General features: G+C 34.2%; 1 protein-coding gene across 2 annotated transcripts; it reads right to left on the bottom strand.

Annotated features, from left to right (window-relative positions):
• Window positions 1-2074: 2074 nt before the first annotated feature.
• LOC111050342 lies at window positions 2075-15388 on the bottom strand. Of its 2 annotated transcripts, XM_039440191.1 has the most exons (10): window positions 15282-15388; window positions 13595-13798; window positions 11903-12056; window positions 10445-10655; window positions 9027-9078; window positions 8334-8453; window positions 5354-5531; window positions 4386-4566; window positions 2974-3094; window positions 2075-2294 (listed from the first exon to the last, which is right to left on the bottom strand). In XM_039440191.1, exons 1-10 carry the CDS (start codon window positions 15329-15331, stop codon window positions 2285-2287), a joined length of 1281 nt encoding a protein of 426 aa, XP_039296125.1. In that variant the 5' UTR covers window positions 15332-15388; the 3' UTR covers window positions 2075-2284. The 2 variants fall into 2 exon arrangements, with proteins under 2 accessions (XP_039296125.1, XP_039296126.1); XM_039440192.1 differs by lacking the exon at window positions 8334-8453.
• Window positions 15389-15973: the final 585 nt, after the last annotated feature.

Raw genomic sequence — 15973 nt, 5'->3', positions numbered from 1 at the left:
CTTGGATTATCAGCTTATTTTTATTAAGATCCTTGTGATTCTTAAGTTTATGATATTGTATAATTATCATGAAACATAATTTATATTTTGGGACTATTTATATAAAAAAATTGAAAGCGACAGTGTTGGGCTCAGCCTGTTGACTCTTTCACCAATCATTCATTGCTAAGTACCGTTCAATATTCTAGAATTTATTTATCTACAGAAACATAGGGCCGGTTTCGGAGCTCGGGATTTGGCTAAGTTCTAGACTTTAAACAGCTGGAGTAAGAAAATTGGCTTTCCAAAACGGGACGTAGTCGCAGTGAATAGTTGCAGCAAAATAAATCTTTGTTTTCTTATTTCTATAATTATTGGAAACGTTTTTCCTTGACGAAATGAAACATTCATGAATAAATCAAACAAATCAATCTGAGACTTTACACTATTTTCTCTTTATTTAATTTTGTGTTCAATTTTCTAGTTTTCTGAAATTTAATTTAAACGTGACATTGACTATGACTACGACTACGACTCGTTTTGGAAAGCCAATTTTCTGACTCCAGCTATTTAAAGTCTAGAACTTAGCTAAATCCCGAGCTCGGATACCGGCCCTAAATATTAAACGGAGTTTGGTAAACGAATGATGTGTGCAGATAGACACATCAGTGTTTGCCAAGTTATGTCTGATCCAATTAGTATAAGGATAGCGAAAAATCGTATGATCAAAAATCGATGTGAGTGTAACTGGCTTCTCTCAGTCTAGTCTTGTACGATTTTTTGCTGTCCTTATAAATCCTATTCGATTAAACATAACTTGGCAAACTTATGAACACATCATTTGTTTCCCAAGTTCCATTCAATCCAAAGACCTTAAAGAAATGTAGACCCACAATGCCTATGCTTTACTTGAAATTTACTTGAATACTTGAAATTGAAGGCCGCCATTGGGGTATTTCAGCACGAGATATTATATATTATATATTTGTAATACTATAGATCACAAAGGCATTGGTGGCATTGGTATGTAATAATCTTATGGGTTGCCCCCTCAATGGCGGATTTCAATTCCAAGTACGACACTAGCGCTGCATGTGAGTCTATGCATCTTTAAGGTCTTTGATTCAATCTGGTAGAATCTATATGAACGGCAAAAAATCGTACGTGCAAAATTCGACGTGATAGTAACTGGCCTTACTGGAGTAAGTTTAGGAGAAACTGGAATAACCTAATCTTAGCGTTATCATTTGAAAAGACATCATGCTACATCACCGAAAGACTCAGTCTCAAGCAGTTTGAGTGGCGCTAGTGTCGTAGAGCCTTTGTCTTTCAAGTAAACTATTTTACTGTTCGTGGCTTCAATCTGACGAGAAGTTAAAATAAAACTAGCAATTTCTAGTTTGGGAAATGAGACTGGAAAGCATCAATTGACTCATGGGAAACCGGTTGACTCGTGAGAAATGTAAAAGCGACATTTTTGTGGGCTGTGGCCCACCTGCCAAGCATGGCCAAACGCCAACAATAAGCGAGAACATTATTTTGAACGCTCTACCGCTGAAGATTCTGTAAATGATTTCAAGTCGAAACGGTTATGATTCTCTCTTCGTTCACTGACTAGCATTACAAACTGAACTGGACCAATATGGTTCCATGAAGCGAATCAGACAAATAATAATAATAATTCTCTCCTCCTCTTTTTCTTCTTCTTCTTCATCTTCTCCATCTTCTTCTTCTTCTTCTTCATCATCATCTTCTTCTTCTTTTTCTTCTCCTTCTGACTTACTCGTCAAACGTTCTTCTCTCCACTCTTATCCTTGATTTGATTTCCAGTCATCTTCATTCTTCATCATTGAGGTCCATCTATAATCTCTTGAGTGTTATAATCAACTTTCTGGCCTGAGTAGTGGAGAGAATGTAGACATTCACAGTCCATTATAATGTACATAATACAAACATTGTCAATAGAGTCTATAATGCCAGATGTTTCCATCACAATCTTCCAAATGAATTTTTGAATTCAACATGTACTATTACAAAGAACTTTAAAAAAAAAATGGGATTTCTTGGAAGAAGGGGATCAATAACGTCTTCTGACTAGATTATCTGAACCATTTATTCATTACATAATTGGGTAACAGTTTCACTTGCTACATCATAATGAATTAAAATATTTTTCGAATGAATATGAGTAATTTTACAATATACAAATAACAATGTCTTGATAAGTGAGTGATTATAATCTAGAACACCGTATTAGAGTATTCCAAAGTTAATTTACTCCAATGCCAAGTTTAATGGTTCCAGATTAGATATTTCTGTGGAAAAGCAAAAAATAAGTATGAACAAAACACAATAGTTTATTATTACATAATTATATAAAAAATATGACTTGTCTGTGGTGTGTTGAATAATTATTATAAGATTGGGAAACGCAGAAAACCACTGATTTAGGCATTATTATAAGCGTTTTTCAAGGCATTTCAACGCAACATTCCTTGACCTCAGTGGAAAGTGTACAAAATTTTATGTCTATAGTTAAGCTAAGAAAACGCTGATTATGCGCGTTTCATTTTATTTTGATCATTAGTCAATCTATTCCCAACATACAAAACACATAGAAAGCAGAATTAAAGAACACAATAGATAACCATTGATGAATTGTATAATGGTATATTGTGCTGGAAATAGAAAGCAGTGGAAAATTCCTTGCCAACTATGGTTTCTCATGTGATAGGCAGATTAAGTGTGTGAAAAACAACCACAGGAGAATCAATTTGAGAGACAGTGGGAGCAGAAAGAGTAAAAAATTTTTATTTCTAGAAAGCTGAGAAAACGCTAGAAAACCGCCGACTCCGGGGGCATCGTTGGCTTAATTTGAAGAACTTTCAACATTATGTCGTAGCAGAGTTGTACTAAATTTCGAAATTTTCCGATCATTCTCATTATTACGGTATCTGAAAAGTTATGAAACTCAAAAAAAGCTACAATACGTACACAATGCTTCTCTGGGGCAGCTTGTTGCTTTTCTCCTTACTGGATGACGGTAACATCTTCGATAGCGGACCTTTATCCTTAACATCCTTATACTTAGCCTTATCCTCTTGGATTTGACCATCTGGAAATATTAACACTATGCTTTAAAACGCAGCCGATACAAACCTCTGGAGAAATAATTAGATTTGGTTCTCATATAATATGATAATTTGAATTGAGGAGGAAAATGGATTCCGTGAATGTGAAATCCATGTTTATTTATTTATGTTATATCAGATGTCTATCGAAATTTGGGTAAGGAATAGCTCAAGAGAAATAGCCCAAAGCATTATATTATAATTATCTCTTACATTTTATCTCTGTCCAAGGTTACCCTAGTTCATCTTCCAATGATTCCAATGATACAAGTTTGCACAAATGAAGATAAATAAATAGAAAATATATGAACACTATGCTTTAAAACGCAGCCGATAGAAACCTCTGGAGAAATAATTAGATTTGGTTCTCATATATGATAATTTGATGTATATTATCATTGAGTAATTTTCCATACTTTGTAGAATACGTTAAATAAATATCAATACTCTGTGATTCAATGGATATTAGACTAGTGTATAAGCCAGTAGATATAGTAACATACATGAATAAAGAACTCTAATCCAACTCCAATCTTTTCACGGCCAAGTGCTGAAAAGGAGGGTATCCTCAACAAATAATTATTTTCTATCTTCAGTTTCAATATTTATCAATATAGTAAACTTTGCTATTATTCTTCTTAATATCATTATCATTCATAGTTTGTGGTTTCTTCCATTATTGCTAGTGTTTGCTTTCTGTGTGAAAATTTGCGACTCCTCCCTGCACACGGACAAATCATCCATGTAGGGAGAATATACATGTAATCCATAACACTGTTATATTTTGTAAATATGTCATATTTCAAGAATTAACTAATTCGAATTTGAATTCAAATCATCGATACCCTTTCTGAGAGTGAACATCCAAAGGTCCAAACTTCACCGTTTCATATGAAAACATTACAGTAATATCTCAACTTTCGCATATTTCATCATATTTCTTCGCTAAACATTATTGCAGACTCTTTAGGTTAATCTGATTTACCATCATGATTCATCATTCTACTGTTACTGGTGATTGTTTTTAACGCTAGCACTTTAGCAATTTTGTTTTAACAAACAAATGAATCTGAATAAAGGAATCTGAATCTGGATCTTGATTGTTCAAGCGTAGTGTAGTCTAAATTGAGTAAGTTTTCATATCCGTCATCAAGAATTTACTTGGTTCGAACTAAACCGTTTTATATAGAAACATTACAGCTAAAATGCTATCTACATGTTAAATAATGATATGAATAAATGCTTTATTTTTCCTAATATTACATAATAACTTACAGTAGGATACTCGCTCAAGCTTCTCATTAAAGTAGGACACATCTCTTACAGCTATACTTTGTAATTGTTTCTCCAAATTCAAAACAAATGTCCATAAATTGAGGTGATTGGTGTACCGGAGAGTCTTGACAGGTTCTCTACCTATGTACTCCAGAATCGATCTTACGAGTTTCTTCTTGCTCTATAAACAAGAATGAAAAATATATTATTAGTGAGAAGATAAAATCGAAAAATGTGGAAAAACAATGAAAAACATTGGTAATCTAGGAGAATATATTTCCTGGCAAGTGACAAGGATAATCGTCTTATCCTACAGATTGATATAAACTCCTTATAATATCGGGTCACGTACCAACGGAAGAACCGTGATATTGTAATACCTGATACCATGATATCGGTTCTCCCGTTGGTGAGGTGTCTGTTCGAGGTTAGCTAAGGGCCAAGCCACATGAGGTGTTTTTCAGACGAGTCGGCAGAGCAGGAAGCTCTCCGATTGGCTGATTATCAGCTGATTGCTGGACGCTAATCCAATAAGGTAATTAGAGAGCTTCCTGTCTTGATGACTCTCGTGTGGCCTCGCCCCAACAGTGATCTGAAAAATAACTTCCTGGTAGTTCCGAACACATCGTGAGCGTTAACTCGTTAAAAAAAATTAAAAAATCAATTATACTATTTCATTATATCAGAAAAATCACTTTCGAATGGCTTGAAACGCCCCTTGAAGGATAGGCCACTCATCCATCACACATTCGATTTTTGTTTGGTTTCAAAGACTTCTTAAAGGGGGGAAAATTGAATAGAAAAAGTGAATATTAACTAGTACTTATGTAATGTACGGTTAGTTTACTCCCAATAAATCTACTTTCCATTCAATATTGTGTCAAATATCCACATTATTGTTTGATTCAGTTTTTTTTTCATTTAAGGAAATTAGTTCTTCACGAAACTATGTTAATATTATTACTCACTCCTCTCGTTTCGCAATTCCACAGCTCATGTTTTGTAATGATGAAGTTATTTCGGCAACGTATCTCATTCAATTCATCCACCGGCTCCGTTGGGGAAGCTTTTACATCATTTTTCACCAGCCACGGAGTTAGATAAGCCGCTGAATATAGGTTTGGGTCGTTTGCATTCAACTTGCAACTTAAAAATAAAATTATTTTTTCAATGTCAACAGCAAGTAAAATAGATTCTGTCTGAAAAATTGTTCATTCATTCAATGATGAAAACCCAATTCGAAAAAATGAATTTTGAAAACAATTCAGAAATTCCGTGAAACACAATTCATTAAAATGATTGGAGAGCACTATCAGGCACAGCCCCAAACTTTTCCTCCCCCGAATTTCGAAACATACACTGGTCCAAAAAGTTGGTTGAGTTCCATTCATTCACTTTTGAATTTGAGTACTTATTATTGAACAAATGATATCAGATTTTGGAACAATATTGTCTGGAAGTTTCAGATTTGATCACTGTATGATGCAGCGATCAGTCGATAATTTTCTCATAGAGTTGATGCCCAAACCCTACTGCACTCTATTGCGAATCGCATACTGTCGGCGACGGGAGTTGGAGAGTTTCCAAGTGGGGCATAATTTTTTTAGCGATTCTTGAAATCGTCGTATCTGCTGCCACCTTGATTCGCACAAGGTTTTAGGCTGATGGGGAGGATGAAAATGAATGATTTGTAATCAATTATTATCATTATCATCATCATCATCATCATCATCATTGAGCACTATCAGAAAGTTATAAATTTATTAATTAATCAAAGCAAAATTGATAGAAAATAGAATTTGATTTGAATTTATGTCTAATAGTAATATTATAATAATACTCTACAACGACATCTTCTTCTCTTCTTAGGGTGCCAATCCGTTACGAATGTTGGCGATCATCATAGCGATCCGTGCTTTGTTTGCAGCAATCCGGAACAGTTGTGTAGATGTTTTGTTGGACCAGGTCCTGAGGTTTTTAAGCCACGATACCCTGCGTCTTCCTGGTCCTCTTCGACCAAAGATCTTCCCCTGCATAATTGTCTGCAGCAAACTGTATCTCTCCTCGTTTCTCATGATATGACCCAGGTATTCCAACTTACGTGCCTTGATTATGTTCATCAGTTCCAGGTCCTTTTTCACCATCCTCAAAACTTCTAAATTTGTCACCCTGGCAGTCCAAGGGATTTTCATCATTCTCCTGTATAGCCACATCTCGAAAGCGTTGATCTTTTTGGTTGTGGTTTCATTAAGCGTCCAGGATTCGGCACCATAAAGGAGAACGGAGAAGACAGCATCGCAGGAGTCTCAATTTAGTGTCAAGGGTAATGTTGTGACTTTTGAAGAAGGCACTCATGCAATTGAAGGTAGATCTTGCCTTTCCTATGCGTGCTTTTATTTCATGTGCATTGCTCCAGTCCTCATCAATAATGGTTCCTAGATAATTGTAGTGATCAACTCTCTCAATAGCGGCTTGGTTTATGAATAGTTGGCTTCCTGTGATATTTTGTTCGCTGATTATCATAAGTTTGGTCTTATTTACATTGACTTCAAGCCCATATTGACTGCTATGATGGGTAATTTTGTCCACCAGGGCTTGCAAGTCTTCAAGATTGTCAGCAAAAACAATGGTATCATCAGCATACCTGATGTTATTCAGTCTACATCCATTTAGCAGAATTCCCTTGTCCATGCCATCCAGGGCATCACCGAAGATGTGCTCCGAGTAGAGGTTGAAAATAAGAGGTGAGAGTATGCAACCCTGTCGGACACCTCGCCTTATTTTTATGTAATCCGTGTGTTCTCCTTCCACTCCGAGGTTAGCGACCTGGTCCCAATAGAGGTTCCCGATTATTCTCAGATCTTTGTCATCGATACCTGCTTCATTCAGTATTTTGACCATCATTTCATGTTTTACTCGGTCAAATGCCTTTTGATAGTCATCAGGCATGCGTATACATCACAATAATTCATGTCGCGGCATCTCTGAAATAAGACTTGCACTGCAAATAGTGCCTCTCTAGTGCTGACCGCCTTCATAAAGCCAAATTGAGTTGGGGATATTTGGCTCTCACACACACTATATATTCTCCTGTGGATGACCTTGAGGAACACTTTTAAGAGGTGGCTTTTTTTGGCTTACAATGACATAGAGTGAAAAAAGTGCAACAATTTTTCAATGACATAGAGATGTCTGAAAACAAGTGGACTTGTGTACTGAACTTGTGATGAAAAATGAAAACAAATATAGTCCGTACAAATTTACTCCAGACTTGGAGGAATATGCTGCGCAGAGAAATGGAGGGAGATCAGCCAATTACAGTGATTAATAGAGTAATAAGTCGAGCACAGTTGCCAATTTGTCAGTCGTCTGACCGCTTTCAGACAGGAAACTTCGCATGTGTAGCATGAGCACATGAACAGTCACTAGAAGTTGGAGATCGCTGGCAGCTTCAAAACGGCAACATCGCGCCTCTGTATCCCTTCTGTTGTGTGATTTCTCTGCTGCGCATGTCCATCCCAAGTAAGAAGTAATTCTGTACAGGGTATAATGTATAATAAAGTATAGTCCAATAAAGTATAAAGTATAATAATGTATAGTAAAATATATCAGATTCTGATTGTAAATATTGTGTTTGAATAAATAAAATTTGAATTTGAATTTAAATTTTTGAATTTGAAATTAGTCAATGATGGAGAGTGGAAGTGTAAAAAGATGGTGGTGAATGGTTCATGGAGATGTGATGAATTGACTGTGTAAGATATTTCTAGTTTCTCGAATTCATGTTCCTCACAAAGGAAGTTTAAATTGAAATTAAATGTATTGTTTTGTATCTTGAGAGAATATTCAGTTCAATTCAGTTCGATTGATTCTAATTTAGATCCGATTTCAATTCAATTCATTTAAAAAAAAAATTGATTGAAGATTTTAAACAAAAATCTAACTCACGTTGCTAACTCATCTGAATTTGTAGGCAGCGCTCTGTCAATCAACTCTAAATAGGCATCAGATGACAATTTTATTTCTCTGAATACTGCATCGTTCTCTTTGTTAATTTCTTTGAAAATGCTGTGTGTGGCAAAGTAACATACAAATAAGGGTTATTAATTATGTTGATGGGTTGGAATGCACTGAACTAGGAACATAACTGAGAAATTTTTGAAACTCAAAAGTTAGAGGAGCATAATAGTTAGTAATATCTGTAGAATTATGTATACTTTTTATCCTATACTAGCAGGTAACCCGTGCTCCGCAAGTGTCTAATTAAAAACTTGACCTACTGGAATCTTGACTTATTGAAATCTTGTAGACTTAAAATAGGCCCATAACCATCCTCGGTTGGTTAAGTGAATATCTATATGGAAAATTTCAAGTTAATCAGTCCAGTAGTTCAGACGTGATGATGCGTCATTCTTGAATTTCCTTTCCCGTACGTGTATAAGCCAATTCTTTTCTTTATAGATAAATCCTTTAATGTAGAACGTATGGTAAACCTTCTACTTCTAAACATATTGTGGAGTTTGAACCAACAGTTCAAATGAAAGTTCAAAAGCCCTTATAGGCGAGTTTGAAATCAAAAATAATTATTAGATGTATTCCACATTATAATAGCCATCATCATTTTGATAGTCATATTCTTACCTGCATTTTTCTTCATCTTCTTTCTTAGGCTGATTCAGCTTTAGGTATCCCTCTGTACAATACAAATGACAGGAAAAGGTAGATGAGTTTGTTAATTATATCATTATAATTCAAACCCTGTCTTCCGTGAATAATGTATTCACGTTTCGTTATTTAAAAACAGCAATATGGAAATTCAAAAAGCATAAAGAAATAATCCAGTTATCCATATAAATGAAGTTCAAGTACGTGTTCACAATTATAGTTTAATGACTTTGCATTTGATTGCATACCTCTGAACTTATCTGACCGATATGATACAAGAATAGGAGACAACCGCTTTCCAAATCTTTTTATTTCCATTGATTCAATGATACTTAATTATTATGTAAAATAATTTGGGGCAGGAACAACAGGCACAGCCCAAAACTGTTCCTCCCCCGGAACAAATCTCTCACTCTTATCACTTATGCATAAATCTATGGCTTATGCGGGCATCATACTCAGTAATCGAATACTTATTTCGTTAACTTAGTTCTGTATGATCAACAATCTATATTCAATAAGGCTTGTTTTGGCAGAAAGCTGTAAGCCTCAATATGTTGTGATTTCTCTTGTGATGTAGAATAAAATAGATTAGGAATTAGTTATTTGTATATCCAGAGTGAAAAGTACTGTTTTTCTCCCTGAGGGAAAGTTTGAAGAATTTTCCTGAGGGAGAAAAAACTTTTTTTGAATTAATAAGTAAACCTTGAATAGGCTGCTCGACAAGTTACCATATACAAAACATGTAAATCCAATTATATATATGAATTGGTCACAGTATAAAACTAGAGTATCAACAAAATAATCATTATAATACAATAGTGTTTGGCGTGACTGGAAAAAAAAGGCTTGTGCTCCAGTCACGAGTTCTAAAAATAAGAAATACATTTTCTAATAGCAGTACAAATGAAAAAATTCTGTTGATGGATGATAATCAATGAATTTCAATAGTCAAGAAGCTTTTGAATGCATCAAAATTAGTGTCTCCTTCCTCTCTGTAAACATCTGAGTATGCAACTCTGGTTTGTGCCCAGGCATTTGCGCCAATGCAGACCATTTTCTAAAAAGTTATTTGGCTTACTGTGTTCATGAGAATGCTCTTATTTTCACTTTCCTTGCCCTATTACCTTAGGTGAGGAAAGTATAGCTTTCCAAAAAAATTAAGGTAGCCTACCCTAATTTGAAGTTTTTTATACGTTTCAAGGTCCCCTGAGTACAAAAACATGATTTTTGTTCTTGTAGTTTGTATTAAAATCAAATTTATTTCCATTCAAAGTGTATTTCACAAACATAATTTCTTGTAATAAGTTGTTTATATTGGAACTTAATACATAGGATTTTTATTTTGTAAATAACTATCATTCAGTCAAAAAAGGTCTCGAAGATCAACTCACCATATTTGAGTACTTTGTAGTCTTGTGGATGCAGGTATTTCACTTCTCTGACTATTGGAATAAATTGTCCTTCCGGTTCTTGTTTGGGCATTTTTTGATGAGGAACAAAAGTGACTTGAATACCATCTCGGAAAGAGAGCTTCTTCAGGCTTGCAGTTGCCACTAACTCCGTTACAATCCTCAGGAAATGGAGAGACGGCGTCTGTGTGCTCTGTCATGAAAAACATTCATATTAATCGATATTTATTCTGAACAAAATAAGTTAAGGTACAGACTCAGACTTGAAAAAAGATACTTTGATAAGTTCACAAAATAAGTTCAGACAGAGACCTTGTTGTAAAAAATCCGGTTAAATTCTAACCGTGATAGATTTTATGAGAACCGATCAAAGAAGGCCTTTCTGTTAAGAGAGCTTCTCTGATTGGTTTTCGTGGGATTAATCACCGTGTAACCAGAACTGAGACTAAAAAAGGGTAAAGTAATCTTTGGTTCTCATTGATTATTGTCACTGGTTTTTAAATAGCAGCCAGAGCTCTTTTCTCCAATTTACTTAGGGTCATATGCTAACATTAAGTTCAACGCTAAATCACGTTTACTTGTGGATGTGGATGCATTTATCATAATGTGTTTCATACGGGGTTTAAACGAACAGCTGGAATTTCTCCGTTTGAACGAAGTATCTACGTATCTGTATACGGTTCTTAATAAACTAACTATATCAGTCTACCAAATATTGGCGTTTATTTATTTTCTTTTTTCTCAATGATACATAAAACACAATAATTCATAAAAATCTGGCGTTACCGGATTGTATTTTATTGCGACTTTATCATGCAAGCACATGTTCCTGGAAGTATTCAATGTGACAACGTCGCATTGGCTAACTAACCTCATCAGTGTTATCACATTGTCAATCACATTGGTTTGCATAGGAGTCATGACACAGTCTCATAAATCAGACAACGCTGAAATTCGATCACATGGAAATTCAAACTTATTCTATTCAGACTATATCCTATTATATTGAGCGAGCAATTTCTGTATATCTGTTTATATTTTTATATTTGGTTATTTATATCCATTCATATCTGGTTATTTATGTCAAACGGCTCCAACGATTTTCACGAGATTTGTAGCATAAGTTAGTAGGTTTATGATATAAAAACTCGATTGCACCAGGTCTCATCCCTGGGAAAACTCGCTAAAGTACATTAAAAGGATAATTCATCCTTGGAAAAACAGCTGAGACTTTCGTCGTCTGTGGATAGTAAAAACGTGAGTGAGCGAGTGCGTCTGTGGAAAATCAAAATATCTCATCCCCGAAATTCATAAACTGACTTATAGCCAGCTGTAAAATATTAGCACAACTTGAAAGATAAAGAAACCTTAAGGGTTTTCCAATAGTTATCATTAGAATATTCTATGATATTTCCTATCACATCGCACCGATTCTCTCACCTCTTCGCCACTGCAATTCCACACTTTTCTCTTGGTTATCACAAAATAGTAGTTGACATCCACTTCTTTGTAATCATCATCATAAATACCATGCCATTTCAGTTTGGTCTGGAATTCTTCCAAATACGATCCATCTGAGGTATCACGTTCACATCTTTAAGAAACATGAATTAATATTGATAAAAATACTGAGATAAATCAAAATTCTTCTATAATACAATAAATCGTAATGACCTCCGAAATCGGTTTACATTTGGATCGCTGTGGTTGCACAAGTTACGCCTGATATGCTGGTACGAGTGTGACAAGTAATCGATTTATCGGTGAGATGTATTACCAACGGCTGTCACATCGAATCAAAATAACACCAACACCTTTAACTTGGAGTGTTTTGTAACAGAATGACTCCTTTCTCAATTATGTAAGTGATTTCAATAAATATTTATGTGCAAAGAAGTAAAGTCCTTTTATAATCACTCTGTATAACAGAGGAAAGAATCAGATTATACACACGTTCGGGATAGGAATTTTAGTTCATGTCTGAACTACTGGACTGATTAACTTGAAATTTTGCATATATATATTCATAATATACCGAGGATGGTTATAGACCTTTTTTGAATATTTCAAGATTTCAGTAGGACAAGTTTTCAGTTTGTCAAGTGTATAATTAGACCCTTGTAGAGCACGGGTTATCTGCTAGCCTACTAGAATCATATAAGACGATCGACGTTTAGCAGATTCTTGCAGTAATATGCGGAACTAAAATAAGCCCAATGAAATCTCATAATTATTGAGCTGAAGCTTTCACATAGAAACACCGCAATTTTTCTGCCCAGCAGACAGAAATTTACACAATTTAAAAATTGTGAAATGTGAACAGCAGAGCAAGTTCTATTTACTGTGTCATTAAGGATGTGCAAAGGCTAAAAATAAACTTTCTACTGGTGACATTTTTCAAAGTTTTTTGATTTTATCAAGCTATAAAAATGAAAAAGTTTTCCCAGGAAAACATTTTTTTCCGATAATTACTTTTTGAGATATGAGCGCCTAAAGTTTAAATTATTGAGACAGAACATTTCAAATTCGGTAAGAGATAAATCCATAAGATTTAGAGGACAGATTCTTCATGTCATTGTTGATCTAATAAAACAAAAAAATTCTGAAAATATCAATTTTTAAGAAAGTTATTCAATTTACTAAAAATGACCAAAAATAACGTCTATTATATTGAGAGTTATTGAATAACTTTCTTAAAAATTGATATTTTCAGGAACGTTTTGTTTTACTAGATCAACAATACCATATAGAGTCTATCCTCTAAATCTCATGGATTTATCTCTTACCGAACTTGGAATTTTCTGTCCCAAAAGTTTAAACTTTAAACTTAAGGCGCTCATATCTCAAAAAGTAAAGATCGCAAAAAAATGTTTTCCCTAGAAAACTTTCCCGTTTTCATAGCTTGATAGTATACAAATCGAAAATTTTTGAAAAATATCACCAGTAGAAAGTCTATTTTTAGCCCTTGCACAGCCTTAATGTTTGATAAAGCCTTGTTAATCTCAAAAAGGTTTCTCTTTTGTTCTAATTTAGCTCAATTTTGTAAAGCAGGACTTAGAAAGGATTTCAATCAATTGAATTTTTAGTAATTTCCAAAATGTCAAATTATCATAAAATTAATTTGAAACTCACGTGACAGTGTCAGAACTATTACCAGTATTCACCTCCCACGGCTTGCCGAGCCTCACCAACCCATTGGTAGATACAAGATCGTATGTGAATTCCTTATCGTCAGGTAATTCGTAGGTTATCTCTTTGTATTTTTCTGATAGTTTTGTATCTGGGAAACAGGGTGGAATTCCACCAGGCAATACACTGCAAGCTCTGCACTGTATCCTGTGAAAAATACAAAAATTGAAATTGTTTTCCGAAAAATCTGATGTGGCGCACTCACACAACTTTCCTTGCCGTTATGAAAATTGATCACTGACGCTAGTGTTCCCGCGCATCTCAAGTCTACTATTCAAATATTTGAGCCAGCTGGTGACAGGGCAATAACGCTGGAGACACACATGAGGTCTGCTATCTATTCATAGTGAATGATTTAATAGAATCAACAATAATTTGCAATTGAATAATCACATTTTCTCAAATTTAAAGCTTATTTTCAATTTTAGGTGAAAATGTTACTGAACATTAATTGTAGAGATTTTCATGCTTAATCTACTCCACTCGATTTTCTTTGTTTCAATTGTATCTGAAGCCTGATAATTGGGAATCTATCTGCATTGATGGGGCAGAGCTCCTGAAATTTTTACAGATATGAGACTTGTGGCAGTTGATAGAGCTTATCGATGACTATTTTAGGTATGAATTTGATCAAAATCGTTGGAGCCGTTTCCGAGAAAATCACGAAAAACCCTGTTTTTGACAACATTTTCGCCATTTTAGCCGCCATCTTGAATTGTATTTGATCGAAATTGTTCGTGTCGGATCCTTATAGTGGAAGGACCTTAAGTTCCAAATTTCAAGTCATTCCGTTAATTGGGAGATGAGATATCGTGTACACAGACGCACATACACTCATATATATACACACACACACACACACACACATACATACAGACCAATACCCAAGAACTAGTTTTTTGGACTCAGGGGACCTTGAAACGTATAGAAATTTAGAAATTGGGGTACCTTAATTTTTTTCGGAAAGCAATACTTTCCTTACCTATGGTAATAGGACAAGGAAAGTAATAATAAAAATTTGTAGTACCCGTTATTAAAAACTTTAAATTCTTTTAACGACTAGTTTCGACCATAACTCAGGTCATTTTCAAAATGATTTTCCAAGATTAATAAAAGCAATATAAAAACTTGTAGTTTCCTTTATGAAAAATTTTAAAATACTATAACGACTAGTTCCGACCATAGGTCATTTTCCAAATGATGGTCGAAACCAAGGTACCTAGAGTAGAGGTACCAATTTTAGTAAAATGGGTACCAATGTATTCTAGGTACATTGGTTGAAAATAGTCGTTAAAATATTTCAAAGTTTTCAATAAAGGGTACTACAAGTTTTCACATTGTTTTTATTAATTTGAACAAAGTAGCCCATATAAGTGAAGTGATTCCTTTTTAATGCTATTTAAATTTAGTGCTGTTTGCACAGTGTCAGTTAAAATCAAATTTCATATTATACTGGCTTCCATCTAGTCGTATCAAATTCATTCAATTTTCATTTTCAGTGTGATATAAAAAACTAAAAACCTACCGATCAAGAAACTGTAAGCATTCTTCACTTAGAAAAGCCATAATTTCTTTAAAACTAATATGATATCAGCAAGGCAAGAAAACAAAGTTATGTTTGAATACTCACATATAGTTCTCATAAAAAGCGAAGACTATCAGCATAATGTTTAGACCCATCTTTCCACAGTAGGGAACAAACTTTAACAAACTTAAAAAAAAAAAACTTTAATGAACGTTATCAAACTAGAATTATAGCTAATAAAATGCCTGAAAGGTGTTCATGGAACTAAGCTTATGACAACAATGATTTTCTATTGACGTATTCAGTATGATGATTATCAAACACAGATATATTGCTTGTTTAGTGCTCTAATGCTATTATTTCTGAATAGAGTATTTACAAGATTGTGTTTCTTCAATGGTTCCAAATTTTCTTAAATAACTCAATATTATTCGTTACATGTGGTAATTGAGTGAAATATCCCTAATCAATTTATTGATTCAAGCCATCTAAATTCATAATTTCTAGTTTACATGTCTATTTTGGCCTAAAATTTTGTAAAAATTGTACACGTGAAATTGTAACCTTATCTTGGACTTTGTCACCAATAAATGTGGAACGAAAATAGCACAAGGACTACCTTATTATTTTATGTAGCAATGTTATTACATTAGTGTCATTTGCATTGCAAATAAATAAATAGAATTTCATTTGTTTGAAGTTTGGAAGAGCATCATTTTGAACCCATCTCTAACTTACTGTAGTTCATCAGAATTATTACATCAACATAAATTTATCATTATATCATCCTTCTTATT

The sequence above is a fragment of the Nilaparvata lugens genome, chromosome 13 (assembly GCF_014356525.2).
Source record: "Nilaparvata lugens isolate BPH chromosome 13, ASM1435652v1, whole genome shotgun sequence".
Classification (NCBI taxonomy): Eukaryota; Metazoa; Arthropoda; class Insecta; order Hemiptera; family Delphacidae; genus Nilaparvata; species Nilaparvata lugens.
Note: the sequence above shows the minus strand (reverse complement) of the source record. Positions and strands in the feature narration are given on the sequence as shown.

Coding starts and splice junctions, on each gene's coding strand:
- LOC111050342 (XM_039440191.1), bottom strand. CDS start 15,331: ATGGGTCTAAACATTATGCTGATAGTCTTCGCTTTTTATGAGAACTAT. Junction 8,454..9,026: donor GAAGATGAAGAAAAATGCAG/GTAAGAATATGA, acceptor TGCCACACACAG/CATTTTCAAAGAAATTAACA. Junction 4,567..5,353: donor GGAATTGCGAAACGAGAGGA/GTGAGTAATAAT, acceptor TCTTGTTTATAG/AGCAAGAAGAAACTCGTAAG.